The 22,486-nt window shown below is 40.4% G+C and overlaps 1 protein-coding gene across 7 annotated transcripts in view; it reads right to left on the bottom strand.

The window, feature by feature from the left end:
• Window positions 1-9,183: 9,183 nt before the first annotated feature.
• The window catches only part of LOC120300527 (zinc finger protein 420-like), a 65,991-nt gene continuing 52,688 nt past the window's right edge, over window positions 9,184-22,486 (bottom strand). For 2 of the 7 annotated variants that reach the window (XM_039326686.1, XM_039326695.1), the window contains exons 3-6: window positions 15,091-15,205; window positions 14,897-14,964; window positions 13,206-13,335; window positions 9,184-11,501 (exon numbers count right to left, since the gene is read on the bottom strand). In XM_039326686.1, coding sequence (XP_039182620.1) covers window positions 9,328-11,501; window positions 13,206-13,335; window positions 14,897-14,964; window positions 15,091-15,205 — 2,487 coding nt within the window. In that variant the 3' untranslated portion in view covers window positions 9,184-9,327. The other 5 variants (XM_039326687.1, XM_039326685.1, XM_039326688.1 and 2 more) reach the window with 5 other exon arrangements.

Here is a 22,486-nt window from a genome sequence, read left to right as displayed (position 1 = left end):
TGGTTGGAGGAGAATTTGTACTTACGTTTTTCTCTGTTTATTTATGATCTGTGGATTGATGCTTTCCAGTATCATTGCTAGGGTTGCTCCAGGTTCTTTCTTACCTCTGAAAGGCATTTTTGGGTCATAGAGATAAGCCAGAAGGGATAAGGCCTGTTATAACCCTGAACTTTATTTCAGGAGCTGCTAATGTGTCACCATCTTGTCTCCTCTCTCCAAACTCATCCTTCCAGAGATGTATTCCCAATACAAATGAGTAGTGATTTTTTTTTTTTTGGCCTCATGGTACAATATTCATATTCACTTTTCACTATTTTCCTTACCTGATTTTATACTTTCATCTTTTCTCTAAGCACATATGAGATGCGACTCTCCTGTAAAAGTCCTAACTGGCTTAAATGATAGAAAATCCAAGAAGGGTCTCCAGTTCTGAGGCAATGGTCAGTCTGCAGTCCTCTGGGAGGACTGCAATTTAATTAAATCATAACCAAATTAATAGTTGAAGATTGCAGTTATATTGAAGCTTATTCAGGTTCCAACAAAGGTTTAAAAACTTTTCTGCATCTTTTTCTTGCCTATTTTTTTTTGTCCTGTTACGTTGCTTTATGTTTCTCCCAGGTTTGTTTCACCTACATCTCCGAAGACAGAGGAGCAGTGGTGGGATTCAGCCAGTTCACACCACTTCGGCAGAACCAGTAGCTAATTTTTTGTTGCCCAGGCCCAGAATGGACTTCCGGAAGTGGCATCCACACAGGGAACCAGTTGTTAACATATTTGAATCCCAGCATTGCAGAGGAGTCACTTTGAATAGAGTAACAGAGTTGGAAGGGATCTTGGAAGTCTACTCCAACCCTCTGCTCAGGCAGGAAACTCTGGGCCTGGCCTAGACCATTTCAGACAAATGGTTGTCCAATCTCTTCTTAAAAACTTCCAGTGCTGGAGCAGTCACGACTTCTGGAGGCAAATGTTTCCACTGATTAGTTGCTCTAACTGTCAGAAAAACAATTGTTCCTGAGCAACAATGAGATTCTTATTAGGAAACGCTATTTTTCAAGACTAGTATTTTTACATACAATATTGTTTACTAAAGTATAATTACTTGCTGGATGACACTAAACTAGGTTTGGATCCTCTGCAGTTCAATTTGTTATAAGAGGGTAGTCAAGCAGATCATCATGTTAAGCTGTGTGCTTTTAAGCCTTTGTGTTTCATGTGAACTCAGTCCCTGGATTTGGTTGATCCTTTGACCTTCCCTCCCCCAAAAAAGTCCTTGCTTTGCTAATTCATCAGATGAGAGTTATTCTTGTTGATTTTCAAGCCTGGTAGCTGTTGATGGGATTTGGAGAGAGCTTTCACATCAGCTCTTCTCCAATTTCTTTTGTCTGGTTTAGGTGACATTTTTACTTTCTTTTGTTGGAAAATGTACCTTGACAAAACTCCTATATTCTCATCCCCATTAGAAAAACATGCAGACACACTTTTTTTTCTGTAAAAGCCTTTTGCTGAACTTGTGGGCATTCTGCCAAGAAGCAGGTAACACCTCATAAAATGTTGGAAACCCCCCCCCCCTTGGACAAAAGAAATACCACTTAAGACAAGAAAGGGAATATTGGACAACCATTAAAACACAAAAGAAGGAACCAGCAAACCCACAGCCCTAGGGCAGAAAAAGCATATAAAAATCACAACTCAGGACTGGGAGACCACCTTGCAAGGCAGGAATGCTGAAGTCACTGCTCTGTTACTTTTTTTGCCTTCCTCTAATAAAGACCTGCTTTGCCGTAGCTGCTGTACTCAAATTTCTTCATAGTCAGCTTTCCCTAGCTGGAAACGAACCAGGAAATTCTTCTGACACTTTCCTTAGTGACTTAGTTCCTTCTTATCTATTGCTAAGACTGAACCTGGATGCGAACTTGGGATGCATCTCTTCCTTCTTCAGTTCAAGAACCCTCCCTTTGCACTGGAAGAATCTGCCCACTTATCCTGACCCTTTCTGGATCTCTTTCCTTAAAGAGTTCTGCGCAGCTCAAATACACTTCAGCTGGGTTGCAAACAATCTGGAACCCTGGCAGAGTTACATCCAGAAGTGCCATACCTTAAAACAGGGGTGTCAAACTCAATTTCATTGAGGGCCACATCAGCATTGCGGTTGCCCTCAGGGGGCTGGGTGGGTGTGGCCAGGGTGGGTGTAGTGTACTGGGTGGGCGTGGATGGAGTAGGTGTGGCCTACTGGGTGGGTATGGCCTGCTCTACATCGTTCACGTCAAGGGTGCCTGTGGGGGCCTGAGCAGGAGTGGGATAGATCTGAGGGTCTCTGGCAGAAGGCGGTGGGATCAGGGCAAGTGCCAAGGCATGGTCCACTGGAGGAGCCTCACTGTTCCTCTCAGGCCATGTGAGGAGGGGCTTATGGAGCTAAGACTGAATGTCTTTCAGCATAGAGGGCCACCACAAAATTGTACATTGGCTCCTGGCTGGTCCGTTCCCTCACTGTTTCCAGGATGGCTTCGCGGGCCACATGAAAACACTTCGCGGGCCGCATCTGTCCCCCGGGCCTTGTGTTTGACATGTCTGCCTTAGAAAGTTAGTAGCATTGCTTTATAAACTTTGTTAGCCAATGAAAATCAGACAACAGAGCCACTACATCATAAGGAAGACATCAATCATTCCTGTACACTCCCTTATTCCCTCCTTCAGTATATCCCATCCATGTACATGTTTCCCACACTTGCGTGAAATTTGTCCCTGACGTAGATGCTGATTACAGAAGCGAGATTGAAGTAGTTAGGCTAAACCATTTATTTTTGTTCCAGTTACACAACCCTTCATTCCTCCCTTTTTAATTTTGTAACAGAATGCGTTCTGTTACTTGGTGACCAATGACATATAATCCTTTTTTCTTGTGGTGATAGTCATGACCATGGCTGTCATAGGATTTGTCACTACTTACAGAGGATGCTATGACCGTCATCCCCAAGATGGTAGAAGCAACTGTTCTTTGGATAACAGGAATCAAACATGGCAAAACCAGAAGACCTCCAAAAGCTAACACAGCCAGAAAAAATTCCCTTTGCCAATCACCAAAGATCTTTCCAAGCCAGCTTGTGTCCCGGACATCTGTCCAGGTTTCCGAAGAAACTGGGTGTATTTCCTCGGCATGCAGGTAGCAGCGTGTAAAAGGAAAGCCAGACACCCCTTTTTTTTTTCACAAAACTTGCCTTCTTTCTTTTTTTAATAATATTTTATTAATTTCCCAATTTTACATTTAAGTATTTAAAAAGCAATGTGGTGGCTGGGTTAATCAATAGTTCAATAACATACAAAAATCTTTAGTACAAATCTCAAGTTACAACATCAAATATTTCCTCTCTTTTTCCCTTAATATCTATTATCTCTTATTTAATCTAATACAGTTCTTATTATATCAACTAAGTAAAAACATCATTATTACATTTATCAATAAATTTTAGCTTATACATATCTTAATTACTTTTACATTCAATCTTTATAGACAATCAAAAATTGTTCCCAATTTTTAGTTTCCCATCAATATTCAAATTTAACATTTGATATTTGTAATTTCCAGGTTTTAGGTAATCAAAGTTTCCCTTATCTCAGTTCATAACAGAATCTAATATTCAAAATACAAATCTTATCTATTTGAATATAGTTTTGTTCTATTTCCTAAAAGTTATCTATTTCCCACCATATTAAATCATCTAATTAATAATACAGTATCCCTTTAATAAATCAAAACCATTATATATATTGTCTGGGTTAATCAATAAATCAAACATATTCATATTTTTTTCTTTTGGGTCTAATTTTTAAATATTAAACAAATAGAATCCTTATTTTCAACTAATTTCCAAATATTTTAAATTTAATGACTAAAATTCCCCTTATCTCAGCTTCTCCCTTTAACCGTCTAATTAATAATATGAAATCCCCTCTAATAAATCAAAACCCCAATTTTCTTCAGCCTCATTCTGGCTTTCTTCCTTTGCCAACTAGCCTTCCATGTCAGTGCTTTTAGATCATCAAATAGATATCCCTCTATTATTATACATATTATAATCATTTAGTTGCCATTTTTGAGAAGGGCTAGGGTTTTATAAAGGGGTAATAATACTTCGTGTGATCTTGATTCCCATTGTTCGAGTTTGTAAGATCTTTTTGGATCCTGAGTTTGTCTTCCGGGGTGTTGGCTACTCCTGACAGTTTGGTGTCATCTGCAAATCTGATGAGTTCCCCTTTAATTCCTTCATCTAAATCATTAATGAAGATATTGAAGAATACTGGGCCTAAGACAGAACCTTACCTGCTTGCTTCTCTCCATGTGGATGTAATACCGTTGAGGACTACTCGTTGAGTACGGTTTATCTGGGAGAGACATAAAACCACACAGCAGAACAAAAATAATTATGCAAGAAGAAGTTGCAGGAAAGTTTTTAAACCTTGACTGGAACTTGAGTAAGCTTCTCAGTATAACTGCAACCTTCAACTATTAAATTTCTTTTATTGTTTTAATTAAATTACAGTCTTTCCATTGACTATCATGTTATTCTCGTTTCTCTTATCCACTTTTTCCCTTGCCTTGCCTTTCATTTCTTTCATTCATCCCTGTTTTATTCATCCTTCATAATCCTTTTTTTTCTAGTTTATTGTTTATTATGTAGGAAATACACCTCAGGAAGATGGGCTTGCAGGGAGGAGACAAGATGGCGACACATGATTAGCAGCTCCTGAAATAAAGTTCTGGTTTGTGACAGGCCTTATTCCTTTTGGCTTACCTCTACGACCCAAAAATTGTCATTCAGAGGCAAGAATCTGGACCAGCCCCAGCAATGATACTGGGACCCATCAATCTGTAGAACAGGAATGAACAGAGAAAAATTTAAGTATAAATTATCCTTTAACTGCAAGATCTGAAGATTCCAATAGTTTGAAAAGATTCCTCTGGATTTGTAGGTGACAATGCAAGGGGGGGGGGGAGAAGAGATTTAGCTACAATTAGTGAAAGAAAGAATGTAGATGGAGACAGAAAAAGGGGTTAAAAAGAATTAAGTTAACTTCTCTGCTCTTTTCAGTCTCTTTATTGTCCAGTTTGACACAGAATGATTGACAATTGAATAAAAAGCTTCAAACATGAGCTTCTCAAATCCTTCCAAAATCATTCATGTGTTCATACATTTTTAAAGCAACTAAAGAGTTTAATGTTGTTATTGTTGTTAATTGCAAAGTTGTGTCCGACCCATCGCGACCCCATGGACAACGTTCCTCCAGGTCTTTCTGTCCTCTACCATTTTCTGGAGTCCATTTAAGTTCATAACTCCTGCTTCAGTGACTCCATCCAGCCACTTCATTCTCTGTCGTCCCATTCTTCTATTGCCCTCAATCTTTCCTAGCATTAGACCCTTCTCCAGTGAGTCCTTCCTTCTCATTAGGTGGCCAAAGCATTTGAGTTTCAAATAGTTTCAAAGGATCTGGCCTTCTAAAGAGCAATCGGGGTTGATCTCTTCTAGGACTGATCGGTTTGAATGCCTTGCAGTCCAAGGGACTTGCAGGAGTCTTCTCCAGCACCATAGTTCAAAGGCCTCAATTCTTTGTCACTCAGCCTTTCTTATGGTCCAACTTTCACATCCATACATTGCAACTGGGAAAACCATGGCCTTGACTATATGCATTTTTGTTGGCAGGGTGATGTCTCTGCTTTTTAGTATGCTGTCTAGATTTGCCATAGCTTTCCTCCCCAGGAGCAAGCGTCTTTTAATTTCTTGGCTGCAGTCCCCATCTGAGGTGATCTTGGAGCCCAGAAAAATAAAATCTGTCACTACCTCCATTTCTTCCCCATCTATTTGCCAGGAATTGAGAGGGCCAGATGCCATGATTTTGGTTTTCTTGATGTTCAGTTTCAAGCCAACTTTTGCACTCTCCTTCTTCATCCGCATCAGAGGCTCTTTAGTTCCTCTTCACTTTCTGCCATTAGAGTGGTATCATCTGTATATCTTAGGTTGTTGATATTTCTCCCGGCAATCTTAATTCCAACTTTTGATTCATCTAGCCCTACCTTTCTCATGATGTGCTCTGCATATAAGTTAAATAGGCAGGGTGACAGTATACAGCCTTGCCGGACTCCTTTCCCAATTTTGAACCAATCAGTGGTTTCGTGTCCAGTTTTCACTGTTGCTTCTTGATCCACATATAGGTTTCTCAAGAGACAAATAAGATGGTCTGGTACTCCCATCTTTTTAAGAACTTGCCACAATTTGTTGTGATCCACACAATCAAAGGCTTTAGCATAGTCAATGAAGCAGAAGCAGATGTTTTTCTGGAACTCCCTAACTTTCTCCATGATCCAGCATATGTTGTCAATTTGATCTCTAGTTCCTCTGCCTCTTCAAAATCCTGCCTGTAGTTCTGGTAGTTCTCGGTCCACGTACTGCTGGAGTCTAGCTTGTAGGATTTTAAGCATAACTTTACTAGCATGTGAAATGAGTGCAATGGTGCAATAGCTTGAACATTCTTTGGCATTGCCTTTCTTTGGAATTGGAATGTAAACTGACTTTTTCCAATCCTGTGGTCACTGTTGAGTTTTCCAAATTTGCTGGCAAATCTTTTAAGATTTTGAATAGCTCAGCTGGAATACTAAAGAGTTAATACATGAGTATAATACATGACTCAAACATAACCACAGCATTGATATTTAATTTTATTTAAATCAAATTTAGACTTCTTAGTCCTCATCACACTATAGAAAAGCAAAATGCTTGAAAAAAATTGCACAATCACTTGTGGGGCTTCTGGTCATTCCAGCTTCATTTTTGAGAGAGGAATTCTTCATCGTTTCAGTTCTTCCCAGATGCTAAACATTGATGTGCATGTGACAATTCCTTCATACATTTTCAGGCCTTGGAATTAATAATGTTTCCTGTTTCTGCACAGATACTGGTGGACTCAGGTCTCAGTTGTACACTGAGCATGCAAATTTGATTCTAAATAATCTTACGCCTGCTCACTGGCAGACCACAAGTCATACATCTTTTGTAGACCCAACAATAATACAGTATCTTTTTATTATTAAACATAATATAACATCCTTCTTTTGAGTGTGCTCTGATTTCTGGAGAACTATTAAGCCTCCCTCATACTTGACAGGAACCTAACTTAGTCCTTTAGATGTTTGGGTGAACCCTTGGCCCTCTCTGACCTTCTTCTAAATTCCTGTTAGAGGTATGCTCCGGAGCTATAGGGAGAGTGCTTGTTGAGTTTCAGGCTGTTATCAGGTAGGGTCTCATCTGGGATAAAAAGGGGGGCCTAGCTAGCCTCAAACTTGATAAAAAAAACCCAAGAAACCCTTTAAGGACAAGACAAGAGAAAATAGGTTAAACAATAGGGAAACAGGGAAGACAAAGAAAAAGGAGGGGATGTGTTTCCAATGGGCTGCATCTTAGCCCATTAAAAAGCACTGAAATTGTGGCAGTAAAAAAATAATTTTCAAGAAAGTAACGATGCAAAACATTTGGCTAGCTTATCTTTTTAACAAATCTAGACACTATAGCAGTGATTCTCAACCTTTTTAATGCCGCGACCCCCCAACCGGTCATAAGTTGAGGACTACTCAACCGGTCGTAAGTCGAGGACTACTCAACTGGTGCAGCACCGTTTGCAGAATGGGACTTTTGGCGGGCTCAGCAGGGCAGAGACAGCCTGGACAATTCCTATTGGCTTTTGAAAGCCAATAGAATTAGACTCTATTCAAGAGAGTCTATTCTATTGGCTTTCAAAAGCCAATAGAATAAAAGGGAGTAGCACAACTAAGGAAAAGGGGGGGAAAATGGCGGACTGCGTTGTTTGGGGACCCCCGTGAAATGGTCATTCAACCCCAAATGGGGTCCCTACCCACAGGTTGAGAACCACTGCACTATAGAAAAGAAAAATTCAAAGAATAAGTTTTTTTTTTCTAATCTGGCTCTTTGCATGGACATTTTTTTTCTGTTAAACAGTGGCGCCATCTACTGTCCTTGGACATGAAGAGAGGAGGCTGCTCTCTGTAGTTTTCCCCTTTGAATTTGCTGGGGGGAAATTGGAAGCAACCATAAATGTTGCCCTCTGTTTTTGGAGAAAGTTTAAAAGGGAGGCTGCTTTGGCCTCAAACTCCAAATTGATGAGTTTTAAATATTTGGCCATCCAGAAAATTAATGGTTCAGGGCCCAACATCACATTTTGACTGGAATTACATCTTGATTTTCTTACTTCTTGGAGGACAAGCAACAGGCCTGGAAATGTTGTCTTAATGGTATCTGTGTATATATATGTCTTGGGAGAGGGGCAAAACCCTCTGATAATAACAAACAAAAAGGCCTTATTTAAAAATAAAAGGTTGGCATGAAAAAAGCATGAAAATGAAATATCTGTATGTGAAATTGTGTATGCAAGCAGTTTGAACGGAAGTGAATGTGTGAGTATGCTGATGTGCAAATGAATGTGCATGTGTGTGAAATACTAAAAGGCAGGAATTTAGTTGCCTGCAATATGAGACTGCTGGAAGAAACTGGGAATCATGAAAACTGTGTGACTGTTAAGGAACCCCCCCCCCCCCCGGAGGTTAGGAGAGTGAATGTGTGCGTGTGAGTTCCCAACCCCATCCCAGGCTGTGGAAGAAACAGTAAATTGCAGATTTTGTTGTTGTTGTTGTAGACTAAATAAAAGGTGTTTGCATGAGAATCTGAAGAGAGGTTTGTGTTGATCATTTTAAAAAAAAAATTCTCTGTTTAACTCTGGCCTGGAAGGCGGAGGGAAAGAAGGAAGGAGGGTGAAGTCTGAGATTGTAGTTTTGTTTGTTTGGGGGTTTGTTTGGCTTCTATTCTAACTTTGCTCAGGAACAAAGAACAAAGATAACTTGTTTAGCATGGCTTCTCCTTGTTGCAAATGTATCATTTCGTTTCCCTGCTGCAGTTTGTGTCCAGTGCTTAGAAATGCAGAATCTGTAACATCCCGTTCCCACCTCCCTTTTCTCTGCTGAGGCTTTAGTTCTGTTTGAGGTTTTTGGGCTGGTTGCCAATAATTGTGTATCTGCAAAACAAGTGACCAAGTGGGAGAATGATGACAGTTGGGCAACAGGAAACTCATTTCTAAATAATAAAATAAAATGAACCTATACACAGATACATTCAAACATGCAGATCATAATTATAATGGCACATGCCCATTGTTTTATTATTAAATTCATCTCTCTAGGGCTGATAAGAGTGTGAAACATAAAAAACCATTCTTTTCAGAGTTCTGTGTAAATACGAAATCCATACACTGAGACCACTAAATCAATAATTAGCAGTCATTCTCACCCAAATTTGTCTTTGTTTTGGGGATTGACTTCTCACATCTATGAATCATATTATGGGAAGTAAGAGTATGGTATCGGCTGAAGCACTTTCCACACCTCATGCATTTATATGGCCTCTCTCCCGTGTGGATTCTTTTATGGGAAACAAGATGACCATGTTGGGTGAAGCCCTTTCCGCACTCCATGCATTTATATGGCTTCTCTCCTGTGTGGATCCTTTGATGGGATGTAAGATGACTGTGTTTGCTGAAGCCCTTAGCACACTCCATGCATTTATACGGCTTCTCCCCTGTGTGGATCCTTTGATGAGATGTAAGATCAGTGCGTGTTCTGAAGCACTTTCCACATGTCATGCATTTATATGGCTTCTCCCCTGTGTGGATCCATTGATGGGATGTAAGTTTACTGTGTTGGCTGAAACCCTTTCCACACTCCATGCATTTATATGGCTTCTCCCCTGTGTGGATCCATTGATGGGATGTAAGATCTCGTTGGGCTCTGAAGCTCTTTCCACACTCCATGCATTTATATGGCTTCTCTCCTGTGTGGATTCTTTTGTGGGAAATAAGATGACAATGTTGGGTGAAGCCCTTTCCACACTCTATGCATTTATATGGCTTCTCTCCGGTGTGGATCCTTTTATGGGAAGTAAGATTGCTATGTTGGGTGAAACCCTTTCCACACTCCATGCATTTATATGGCTTCTCCCCTGTGTGGATCCTTTGATGGGATGTAAGTTTACTATGTTGGCTGAAGCCCTTTCCACACTCCATGCATTTATATGGCTTCTCCCCTGTGTGGATCCTTTGATGGGATGTAAGATTACTGTGTTTGCTGAAGCCCTTTCCACACTCCATGCATTTATATGGCTTCTCCTCTGTATGTATCCTTTGATGGGATGTAACATCACTGCTTGTTCTGAAGCCCTTTCCACACTCCATGCATTTATACGGCTTCTCCCCTGTGTGGATCCTTTGATGGCATGTAAGATTACTGTGGTTGTTGAAGCCCTTTCCACACTCCATGCATTTATATGGCTTCTCCCCTGTGTGGATCCTTTTATGGGATGTAAGATCTCTGGGTGCTGTGAAGCCCTTTCCACATTCCATGCATTTATATGGCTTTTCCCCTGTGTGGATCCTTTTATGCAATGTAAGATCTCCATGTGCTCTAAAGCCCTTTCCACACTCCATGCATTTATATGGCTTCTCTCCTGTGTGGATTCTTTTATGGGAAATAAGATGACAATGTTGGGTGAAGCCCTTTCCACACTCCATACATTTATAGGGCTTCTCTCCTGTGTGGATCCATTGATGGGATATAAGGTTACTGTATTTGCTGAAGCCCTTTCCACATTCCATGCATTTATATGGCTTCTCTCCTGTGTGAATCCTTTTATGGGATACTAGATGACCATGTTGGGTAAAGCCCTTTCCACACTCCATGCATTTATAGGGCTTCTCTCCTGTGTGGATCCTTTGATGAGATATAAGATGACTATGTTTGCTGAAGCCCTTTCCACACTCCATGCATTTATATGGCTTCTCCTCTGTATGGATCCTTTTATGGGATGTAAGTTCACTGTTTGTTCTGAAATCCTTTGCACACTCCATGCATGTATATGGCTTCTCTCCTGTGTGGATCATTTGATGGGATGTAAGATGACTTGGTTTGCTAAAGCCCTTTCCACACTCCTTGCATTTATATAGCTTCTCCTTTGTGCTTTCCCTTTTATAAACAGTCTTGTTTCCATCCTCAGTGCATTTATTTGGTTTCTCTCCCATGTGAAAACTTTTCTGTGACATAAGAGATCCATTTTCTTGAGAAAGTGTGAAAGTCCAATTGTAATTTTTTTCTTTGTCTTTGGATGTATAATCTTTTCCTTTGACTTGGGATAGATAGCGCTCATTTACATCTATGGTGTCTTTGAATAGTCTTACACCTTTCCCAATGTATTTTTTGTTTATTTTTTCTCGTTGATCAATGAAGTCCTGCATCTGAACATCAATGGAAGATGAGCTTTCCTTATTCCAATTATTTGAAGTGTTTCTTTCCTGCCTTTGGAATCCTGTTTGAATTGCAGGCTTCTCCATTACATCTCTTTGTTTGAACACTTTGATTAATTCTCCTGCAGCTTTATTGTCATTTTCATTATCACCTTCAAAGGAAAAGAGAAATAAAAGTGATAGAAAGGTTAGGGAAAAAGATCACCCTGTCAGAAGTCATATTACAGATAATCCCAGACTTACGAACCTTTGCTTAGCGAATGTTCAAATGTATCCGATAATCACCCAGTAGTGTTTACGAAAAACTCCTGAAATTGCATATGTTTCCACATTACGACAGTCATTCACCCTTACGAATGACGACAGTAGCACTGCAACATTCAGCCTATTTCCTCCCACCCCCCTACCCCAGTCTCCCTAGACCAGTGTTTCTCCACTTTGACAATTTTAAGGCATGTGGACTTCAACTCCCAGAATTCCACAGCTAGCATTGCTGGCTGTGGAATTCTGGGAGTTGAAGTCCACATGCCTTAAAATTGTCAAGGTGGAGAAACACTGCCCTAGACCCTATGCCTGTGGGTCCTCACCTTTGCTTTCTTGGCTGTTCTAGGCCTTTGGTGCGTTCACAGAGAATGGAAGCCTAAAGTAATGCAAGATCACATGAGATCAGTGATGTGAGATCTCACGCTACTGATTTCAAATGATCTCACGGTAGTTTAGGCCTCTTTTTCTGATACAGAGAATGGAACGGAAGTTGGGGGAGGCTTCCGATTGCCTCTGGAGGCCTAATCCGGGCATCGGAGGCCTTTTCCAGGCCGCTGTTGCCCAGAAAGGAGGCAAGGGGATGCTTCCATAGGCCTTCACAAGCCTGATCTACAGGCCTCCACCGGCAGAACAGAAGCCAGGGGCGGTGGCCATGTGGCTCCAGGGTTGGGGGAGAGGAGAGCAGGAGATAAGCACCACAAGCACCGTGAGAGTTCAGGCACCCATTCTCTGCAAAAGATGGGTGCCTGAACTCATGCGATATTACAGCACGCAGGAACTTCCATTGACTCCCCTCTCCCTGAAAAGCAGGAACCCGGCAGAGAGGAGATGGATCTTTTCAAAGTAAGTCAATCTGGCATGGCAGAAATGGAGGGGGAAGCATGAGGTATCTTTGTGAATTGTGGAGGCCTTGGTGGCTTGTTCCATCACTAGGTCCTCTATGGCCTTCCCCACCCTGAGATACCTCATGTGCAAATAATGAACCGCCTATTTGCCCATGCATTCAATTAGCAAATATGTGGGTGAAAGCAGGGAGTGATCTTCTTCAAGGTACAAGATTCACTCCCATGAATTTTTGAGTTACGAATGAAATGGGCAGGCTCCATTATAGTCATAACTCAAGGACTACCTGTAATTGCCTTCAGGTATTTTGCCAGATTCATATATATTGTATATTTGTATAATTATAATGGTTTGGTATAGAAATGATAATATCACTATTCATGAGGCATAAAAACTTGTAAAAGGCATTAAGTCAAAAACCGTGAAAGGCAATTCTTGATAGAATTAATATGGAAGCATCTGGGCCAAAAATAGTTAAAATTTGTGTGATGGAATTTGGCATTACCGCAAACTAAGGAATTGTCACTAATGTGTTTAAACAGAAATAGAAAAACAAATGGGATAGAATATATCTAAGCAGAATGCCATTGACCTATTTCCTTCCTGGGAGCAGTAGAACAGCATGACTTTTCCTTCTCCCTCTGAGGAGAGAATATCTATTTGGAGATGATTTCATAAGAAGTAATCCATGGCATCTAACTACAAAGCGTCTTCCTGAACTGTCTGACTGCAGAATAGGAAACCCTTACCAAGAGAGGCCACGTTCCTACAATTGTCCAGCATGACTTCCCAATGCAGTGCTTTTTGGCGAGGATCCAGCAGAGACCATTCCTCCTCTGAGAAATACACAGCCACCTCCTCAAAGGGCAGAAGACCCTCCTGAAAGGCAAAAAAGTATAGAACAGACTGAGGAGGGACTATAGGATCTGTCCTATTGTTTGGAAATTCCCAAAGCAAAGCTAGGCACTAAGGTAAATGGCTGTGTTTAGTAGGATTCCATAGTTTAGGTGAGAAAGTGGACAGAAGAAAAAGCTTTTGATTGAAGAAATGTTTTAGACAGGTTTCATCAACTTGAATGATTTTGTAGGACTTCCAGTGCCATTCAGTTAAGTAACCCCAATTTCCTTCTGGATCTATCCAATATGCAGCCAGCCAGCCAGGATCAATTCATCGACCCTCAATCAAAAGGCTCTCAGTGTCAGGAGAGAATCAATTGGCAGGTGGGCCTTGGAAAACCCACCATCAGTGACACTAACCCGTCCTGGGTTTAAAGGCAGAGATGTCTCTGTAGGTAGGGGAAGGGATTCTTTGTAGAATGTTATGAAATGGCTAAGAAGGAGCAATCCTCTTCATCCTCAACACCTTCATGAAAGAGCTGGGAGAGATCAGCCAGGGATCTGTGTTGTGTGCCATCAATATCCAGAGACTCTGCCCCTCCTCAGATTGCAAGGAAACTGCTAGTAGTCTGAGCCATTGACTCCACAGTAAATAAGGAGATGGAGAACATTTTTTGAGGCAGGCATTTCTTAGCCTTTGCAAAGCTGGATGGTTTGGCCTCCAAATCCAGGCACAAATCAGGGGATTAAAAGGTATTTTGCAAGCCAACAGGGCCTTGATTATGTGCTCTTTCAGAACAATTTTTATTGGAGGCATTTCTATATGGCCACTGTCCTGGGATTTTAAAAATCTTTGTCCTTAATCACTTATTTTTTTATCAATTATTGTAAATGAAGCTTTTAAAAATGGTAATATCCCGGTGTGAATATTTAAATACTTTTGAGGATCCTTGCACAAATGCAACTCAAAGAATTGCAGAAAGAATGGGAGCCGTGAAAATAACTGTAAAACATTACTTACTGAAAAGTTGGGAGAATAATTAGCAAAAAGAGTTTTGTTTTTAAAGTACTAGTCTTAAAAAAAAAATCCTTAAAAAATCCCCAAACAAAAGCAGAGGGGACAATGGAAAAAGGCAGTAGAGATAGTCCTCAACTTACAACAGTTTTTAGTGACCGTTCAAAGTTACAAAGGCACCGAAAAAAATAGCTTATGCCCAGTTTTCACACCTACGACTGTTGAAGCATCCCCATGGCCACACGATCAAAATTCGGATGCTTGGCAACTGACTCATATTTATGATGGTTAAAGGGTCCCCGGGTCATGTGATCACTTTTTGTGACTTTTCAGAGCAAAGTCAATAGGGAAGCCAGATTCACTTAACAACCATATTACAAATTTAATAACTGCAGTCATTGACTTAACACATGTGGCAAGAAAGGTCGTAAAATAGGGCAAAGTTCACTTAACAAATATGTTGCTTAGCAACAAAAATTTGGGTTTCAATTGTGGTCATAAATCAAGGACTACCTGTACTATGTACATCAGTTGATTTCCCGAGGGAAAAGGAAAATACAAATCTAGTAAATGAATGTTCTTCTCTTACCTGAGTTGGAAGTTCAATCACCGTTTCCGCTCCCCCAAAACAAAGCTTCAATTTCCTTCTATTTTTCCCTGTGAGGAAGACAGAATTTCAAAAAGCATAATTAATGAAATGGGAGGAGGTATGCTATCGAAGAGAAAACACAAAAGATAAGAAAGTTAGGATTTATCAGAGGAGTGGAAGGACCTTATTATTACCTCTTGAGGTGTCCTGATTTGGATCTTCCTGAGAGATCCTCCTGAAAAACAGTTCTTGAGGGAGATTTGGTGGATGCCTCATTCTCTCAGGATCTCTGACGTCCATTGTAAAGGACTTGAGATAGTATGAAGGAGAAAAGAATTAATGGTCATCACACATCATGAAGTGGTTTCTAACTGCAAAGCACTCAGTGTCGATCAATTAGGCTGGGAAGTAAGAAAGAAATGGCTCTGCAAAACCTTTCTTCTAGAAAGGATAAGCAACTATACAAAGATTAGTGAAGCATCTCCACATAGTATGAATGCCAGGGAACTCTGGTAAGGAGCTATTAAGAATTTGAATATGTTGATCCAATGGCAAAGAATTTTGTATATAATATAATGCCTGAACAACAGGAAAATATTTGGATGAAAGCTTTAAAATTCCTATTAAATTATAATTTAAAAGAATTTTTTTATAAAATGATGTATCATTCTATTTAATGCATGATAACTGGCCAAAGATGTATAAAGAAAATTCAAATACATGTTCAAAATGTAAATATAAACAAGAATCTTTTTACCATCTTTGCTGGATGTATGACAAAGCAAAGAAATACTGATGTAAGATTAATATTTTACTGCAGAAGATTCTCAAAGTGGGTATAAAAATAAAGCAGAGACTTTAATAGACAAAGTGATTGAAAAACAATCTCAAACTTTGCTGTTATATATGTTGAGAGCAGCAAGAATGCTTTTTGCACAAAAACGGAAGGATATTTTAATTGCCATAATGGAGAAGTTGCTGGAAAAACTGATGGAACTAGCCGAGACAGCAAAATAAAGTGCCTTAATTAAAGAAAAGAACACATCCAATCTTGTTTCTACTTGTAAATCACTTCTGGATTATTTTCTTGGGATAAAAAAAAAATGAAATTTAGAGTTTCTTGTTATAGATTGGCTAGTTCTAGTACATATTAAGGATGTAAAAGTAGGAGACCAAGGCTGTAATGTTACCATTTTATTCAACTGCACTAAAAAGAGTCAGAAGTCAATCATTTTTCTTTTTTGCCCTTTCCCCTACACTTCCTACTATTTTCATTTTTTTGTATTTTATATCTTGATAAGCTTAGTAATATTTTTAAAAGGAAACAAAAAATTAACATATTATTATATTCAATTCCTTCTGGACTCCAAGAGGAAGTCCTCTCACCTGCAACTCAGCCTGCTCCTTCTGCTCCTCCGCCTGGCTCAGGAAGAAGCCTTCCACCAGGGCCACCGCCTGGGAGCTGGTCTCTGCTCCACACTCCCGCACCCAGCTCTCCATCTGCAGGGGCAGAAGGGCCAGGAACTGCTCCAGAACAACCAGGTCCAGTATCTGCGCTTTTGTGTGCTTTTCTGGTCTCAACCATTGACTACAAAAGTAGTGGAGTCGGCTGCAAAGTCCTCGGGGACCCTCATCCTCCTGATACTGGATGCTCCTAAAGTTCCAGGACTGAACTTGTGAAACGATGTTTCCATCGTCCAGGATCTTCTGCCCAGATCTTGCCCAGATCTCCTCACCGATTCCAGACTGAACACCGGAAGGGCCTTTTCCAGTTCCCCCACTTGCTAAAGGAAGGCTTGCCATTCTTTCTCCGTCCTGTAACACAAATCCAAATGAGTTCAAGGAAACCAAATTCTTTTTCATTCATAGCAATGTTCATTTAGCCATGGGAATCAGAACAAGCCATTAACCCTCTTTGCCAAAGAGATAACGTTGTCTCTAAAGAACATGAACAAATAACCTCCTTTTGCAATTCTCTGATAGAAAGATAAATTCAAACTACTCGAAAGTAGTGGATTGGATCATTCATAGACACTCATCCCCATAGAAGGAAGTATTTTTCTGACCTGGTAAACTGATGACTTCAATAAGAAGATTCAGTATATTTGGCATTTTGGATCATTTCTATTTTTTTTACTCACATGGAAAGACTTGATTTTTAAAAATACAGATCTACATTTACCTATAAGCAGGGTTCACACAGCGTACAAAAACTCAGAACAGGTTAACAAAGCATGAAAATTCAGTTCACAAAAAATGTAATGCCATTCAGTTGACCCTGGCTTAGGACGCTCCATTTCTCTTCCTTCTTTCACACAGGCAGGCAGGTTCACATAATGTGTCCTAAGCAAAAAAGGTCAATCAGATCCAGGGGCTCAGTTCACATGAAACACAAAGGCTTAAATGCACAAAGTTTAACGTAATGATCTGGTTCACTATCCTCCTAAGACAAATTGAGCTGCAGAGGAGCCAAACCTAGTTTATTGTCATCCAACACAGAGTGAGAATTAGGCATAATCTTTTGTATCTCTTCTTTTCAAACCTTTTCTTACTTCTGCCTTGAGATTTGCTGTGCAAACTCTCCCCCTTTTCCCAGGAAATGGGGTGCGAAGGACTATCCAGGTCCCCTCCTTTCCTTTCTGGCATCTGGATTTCTTCCTGAGGGCAACAATCATGGAAAAGGGCAGCCAGGAGATATGGGATCTGGGCGTCTCCCACTCCTAAGATTGAACCTAGATGAGGACTTGACATATGCCACGTCCTTCTCTAGTGCAAGAACTGTCTGCCTCTCCTTGTATGGGAAGAACCCCCCTCCCCCATACATACACACACACAAAACAAACCCTTTGTCACCTGTGGCTCTCTTTCCTTCAAGCCTTTTTTAACCGCTTGCGAAGTTCAAAGGGTTAAAGAGGGAGAGTCTAGCATCCTAGAAAGGCAAGACTTAGTTATGTCACTTCCTTCCCAACCGGCCACAGCGGCCCAACGCTGAAGTGCATGGTGTTCCTTTCTCTTTGCAGAGGGATTTTCTGTGAGTGGAAAGTGCTCATGGAACAAGGAGAGACGGAGCATTTCCCATGTGGGGCCAGGAGGGGGCGCTCACGTTTCCCTTGATCAGGAAGCCTTCTCAACGTGCTTTAGGGCGGCAACGTTATACTTCAGTAGAGTGTTGTATTTCAAGCTTATGGCCACTCACTCACACTCTCACAGCCCTGGAAAATAGCCACACTTTCACCCACGCACTGAGGCACAAATGGTTCTTTCAAATACAGAGAGACTCAGTGAATTTAAAATAACAGACGTTTACTGGTTAGAACGTATATATTTGTTCTTTTTCACATGTACACACACTTCCACACTCATCATTAACACTTCTCTAAGTCCTTCTCAACTAGGCTGGCTGGCACTAGCCAGAGGGACAGAAGCTGCCAGCTGCCAACTCTAGATGAAGAACAATTCAAAACGTGTGTGTACTTCAGGATCTTCCCCTCCCCTCCAAAGTCCTTGCTTTGCTGATTCATCAGATAGATCGTTATTCTTGTTGATTTTCAAGCCTGGTAACTGTTGATGGGATTTGGAGAGAGCTTTCACATCAGCTCTTGTCCAATTTCTTTTGTCTGGATTGAGTGACATTTTTACTTTCTTTCCTTAGTGACTTAGTTCCTTCTTATCTATTGCTGAGACCGAACCTGGATGAGAACTTGGGATGCATCTCATCCTTCTTCAGTTCAAGAACCCTCCTTTTGCACTGGAAGAATCTGCCCACTTATCCTGGCCCTTTCTGGATCTCTTTCCTTCAAGAGTTCTGCGCAGCTCAAATGCTCAGAGAGTGAATACAGCATCCTAAAGAGGCAAGACCCTCTGATGTCAATGCCTTTCAATCTCCCCTCTGGAAAGCACTTTGTGGCATTTGCCCTCCAGTGGCTCAATGATGAAGGCCATTGTGTTGCCTTCTCTGTGAAGAGGAGGTTCATTTTATTTTGTTATTTAGAAATGAGCTTCCTGCTCTCCAACTGTCATCATTCTCCCACTTGGTCATAGTTCTCAGAGGGATGTGAAGACATTGAACAGGTGCTGCTTGCTCAAGCACAAATGAAAAAAAAAATCAAATATTCATCCTTAGTGCAGAACTGGGATGCTGCAAAAGTAATCAAATGTGCATCTTCAATGTAGAACTAAAACCTGAGTCAACTGGTATCTATGCAGAAACATGGAACATTATTCAGTCAAAGGCTTCATGATATGAGGGAATTGTCATATGCACATTAATGTTTGGTTTCTGTGAAGAGCTGAAAGGATGCAGAATTCCCTCACAAAAGGAGCCAGAATGATCAGAAGTCCCCCAAGTGCTTGTGTTAGGAATAAAATTTTAGAATAAAAAGTAAAGTTAAGTGACACATACTCTGTAAAATTTCTATACGTAGACCGTAAGATTTCTACACAAAATATCTACATGTAGACTGCAAGATTTCTACACAATTTCTACATGTACACATACTTTGTAAGAGTTCTGCACGTAGGTTATAGGATTTCCACACTGAGCCGTAGTCTTGTGGAAAAATAAAGCCTTAAAAAAATAAAGGGCTTTTACGAAATTCCATGGGTGAAAGAGAGATCTTTATTTTTGCGCAAAAAGGTTCAGAAGTGATTTAACAATCAGCAAATTTCTGAACAAGGGGGAGGGTCTAAACTAAAGCTTTATAGGTTTCTTTTTCTCAGGAACAAAGGAAGCATAGATGGAATCTTACATTGTATATGGAATCTACTTTGTGTAACATTCAAATAGTTTCTCACACGTTAGGTCCATTTCTCATGGGAATACAATGAAGGCAGTTTTTACTTTTATACAATGTTTCTAAATATGCATTAGGTCATTCACGTACTGTTAATACAGCTTTTGGCTAACACAGCTTTCTTTCAGAGATTATGCAGACACATGATTTTTGCTTTTAGTGATTTTTCATTATTATTATTATTATTTTACTTTATTCTTCTTTATTCTGTTATTCTATTTCTTTCCCACTTTACTCCCCCCTTTTGGAAGTTTTCCAGCTTAAACTTCCATTATTCTACCTCTGATTCCGGATCTCCTGAAGGTACCATTTTATATTCCCATAAGGCTAACATTGTTTCATGTTTTGCTGTTAATTGGGCTGTACTTTCTGAGATTCTCCGAATCATGGCTATAAGACAGGGGAGCAAGCAAGGAATTAAAATACATCCTAGAATTAACAAGACTTGCAGGCCTATAAACCTTCATAGCTATAGCAGCCTTGTTAATTCCAAGATCCATAGCAGTGGTCTCATTGGTTCCAGACCACCATTTACCATCTTCCCATGTCCCTGTGCATAGGAGGTCACCTACTGCTACACAAGATTCTGTTTTGTTTCTTGAGTAACATACATGTCCTACCAAGTTGGAAGTGAGACCCCAATCACCATCTTTCCCACTTGTATAGGTTAAATTATTATTTTTAGACATTTCTAGTACCTTGGTATAATTTAACTCTTGTGCCTCCCATGGCCACCTTTCTCCCATGTTTGTTCCACCACACACAAAACAGTTAGACACGCCTAAAGTATGGGCAATGTCTTCTGCTAACTTAACAAAGGTATTGGTTACATGTCTAGGTACTTCAGGAATATGTAGGTTCTCCATTTCCTCATAATATGACCAAAATAATGATTTTTGTTCTGGTCTTTTGGTTGCAGTTATAATTTTGACTTCTATTTCTGACATTGGGTCATAGCCATTTGTATCTATTCCTATCCCAAACATCCATTTCTTACCTTCCCACCTATTTTGTTCTAGGAACCAACTGCCATTCTTGACTGTGAGAGTCACCAAATTACAGTTATCCATTCCACAGGAATTTGCTTTTGTTTCATTCTTTTCAAACAAGATGTGGTCTATCTCTTTTGGGTCTTGGGTATGCCACTTAATACATGACCACCACTTACATTTGACCGCACATCCATCTGGTGGGCACAAGTACTTATGTTTTGGGATAAAGTTGTGAATATTACCAATCCTTCCGCAACCATATGTTGGAGTCCAATAATTAGCTGCTTTGCAAACATCAAAGGTGACGCTAAAACTGGAGTGTGGATTGGATTTCCATTGGGAGATCCCTAAGAGTGCCTGGTCCTTGTAGCTAGTTCTTGTTCTATGTGTTTTGATTTGTAAGGCCCAACGATCAGGATCAGACTTCGGGTTATAACACTGATATTGGACACCTTTTCTACAAACTTTATATGTAGTTCTATTGTATGTACAAGAGTCAGGAGAACTATCTTGGCACCCTTCTGGTTTAACTGTATGGTAAATCAAAGTCTTGGTTATCTGGTTTCCTTGTTTTGTAGTTTTGATACAGTTTTGACAACCTTGGTTTCCCCTGTGTTTCTGCTCTTTCTTGGTGTGTGCTACTCAATAATTCTTTATTAGAGGGTTTCTGCATTATGACCTCTCGTGTAGCCATTGTACTGATTTGTGTAGGAATGTGTGTGCATATTAAATAATTAACAAATATTACGAGCTGTAGAATCCTCATATCTTCCACCGTGCGTAGAGAGACAGCTTCCTGGGACGTCTCAGCAAGGTTGTTGATCACACCGTGTCTTGGGAACCCGTTGCTGTATTTCTTGTAAATTTCAACACCAAAGGCTTGTCAGTCTTGTCCACCTTGTAGGTCACCGGATCTGCAGGTGCAGCTGCTTTCACTCTACTCCAATGGATCCAAGATTTTCCTTCCAGGGTTTTCACTGCCAAAGGAGAACACATGACAACAGTATACGGTCCTTTCCATCTTGGGCTCAAGGGATCTGGTTTCCAGTGCTTTACCCACACTCTATCTCCAGGCTTGAACCCATGTGTTGCTGTAACCACTGGAGGGGGTTGTTGTTCCATCATATAATGGCGCAATTTTGAAACGGCCAAATTATGAAGCTGTAACTGATGTAACAATTTCTGTTGATCTACCCCCCCTTTATGTGCCAAATCGGGCCATCCTTGACTGTCAGGTATAAACAGGCAAGGAGGACGGCCAAACATGAGCTCATAAGGACTAAGTTGTAATTTAGTGCGGGGGGCCAGTCTGATTGCATATAAAACCATAGGCAAAACATCTGGCCAGTGTAGATGAGTTTCCAAACAAAATTTGGTAATAAGTGTTTTAATTGTCCTATGGGATCTTTCCACTCTAGCAGCCGATTGAGGGCGGAAAGCACAATGAAATCTCCACTTAATTCCTAATGCTTGGGCTAAAGCCTGATTGATTTGGTGTACAAATTCAGGGCCATTATCTGATGAAATCCTAGAAGGGCAACCAAATCTAGGAATAATTTCTTTAAGAAATATTCTGGCAACCTGTATAGCTTTCTTATTTACAGTTGGAAATGCTTCAATCCATCCTGAATAGGTATCAATTATTACTAACAATGCTACATATTTCTTACTTCTAGGCATGTCAGTAAAATCAACAACAACATAGTCCATAGGAAAATAAGCGATTGGTTGTCTGCCAGGTGGTATTACTGGTCCTTGGCGTGCATTGGTTTGGGCACAAATGGTACATTGAGAACAAACATCTG

Source organism: Crotalus tigris, unplaced genomic scaffold (assembly GCF_016545835.1).
Source record: "Crotalus tigris isolate CLP2741 ecotype Arizona unplaced genomic scaffold, ASM1654583v1 scf7180000024342.5246164, whole genome shotgun sequence".
Classification (NCBI taxonomy): Eukaryota; Metazoa; Chordata; class Lepidosauria; order Squamata; family Viperidae; genus Crotalus; species Crotalus tigris.
Note: the sequence above shows the minus strand (reverse complement) of the source record. Positions and strands in the feature narration are given on the sequence as shown.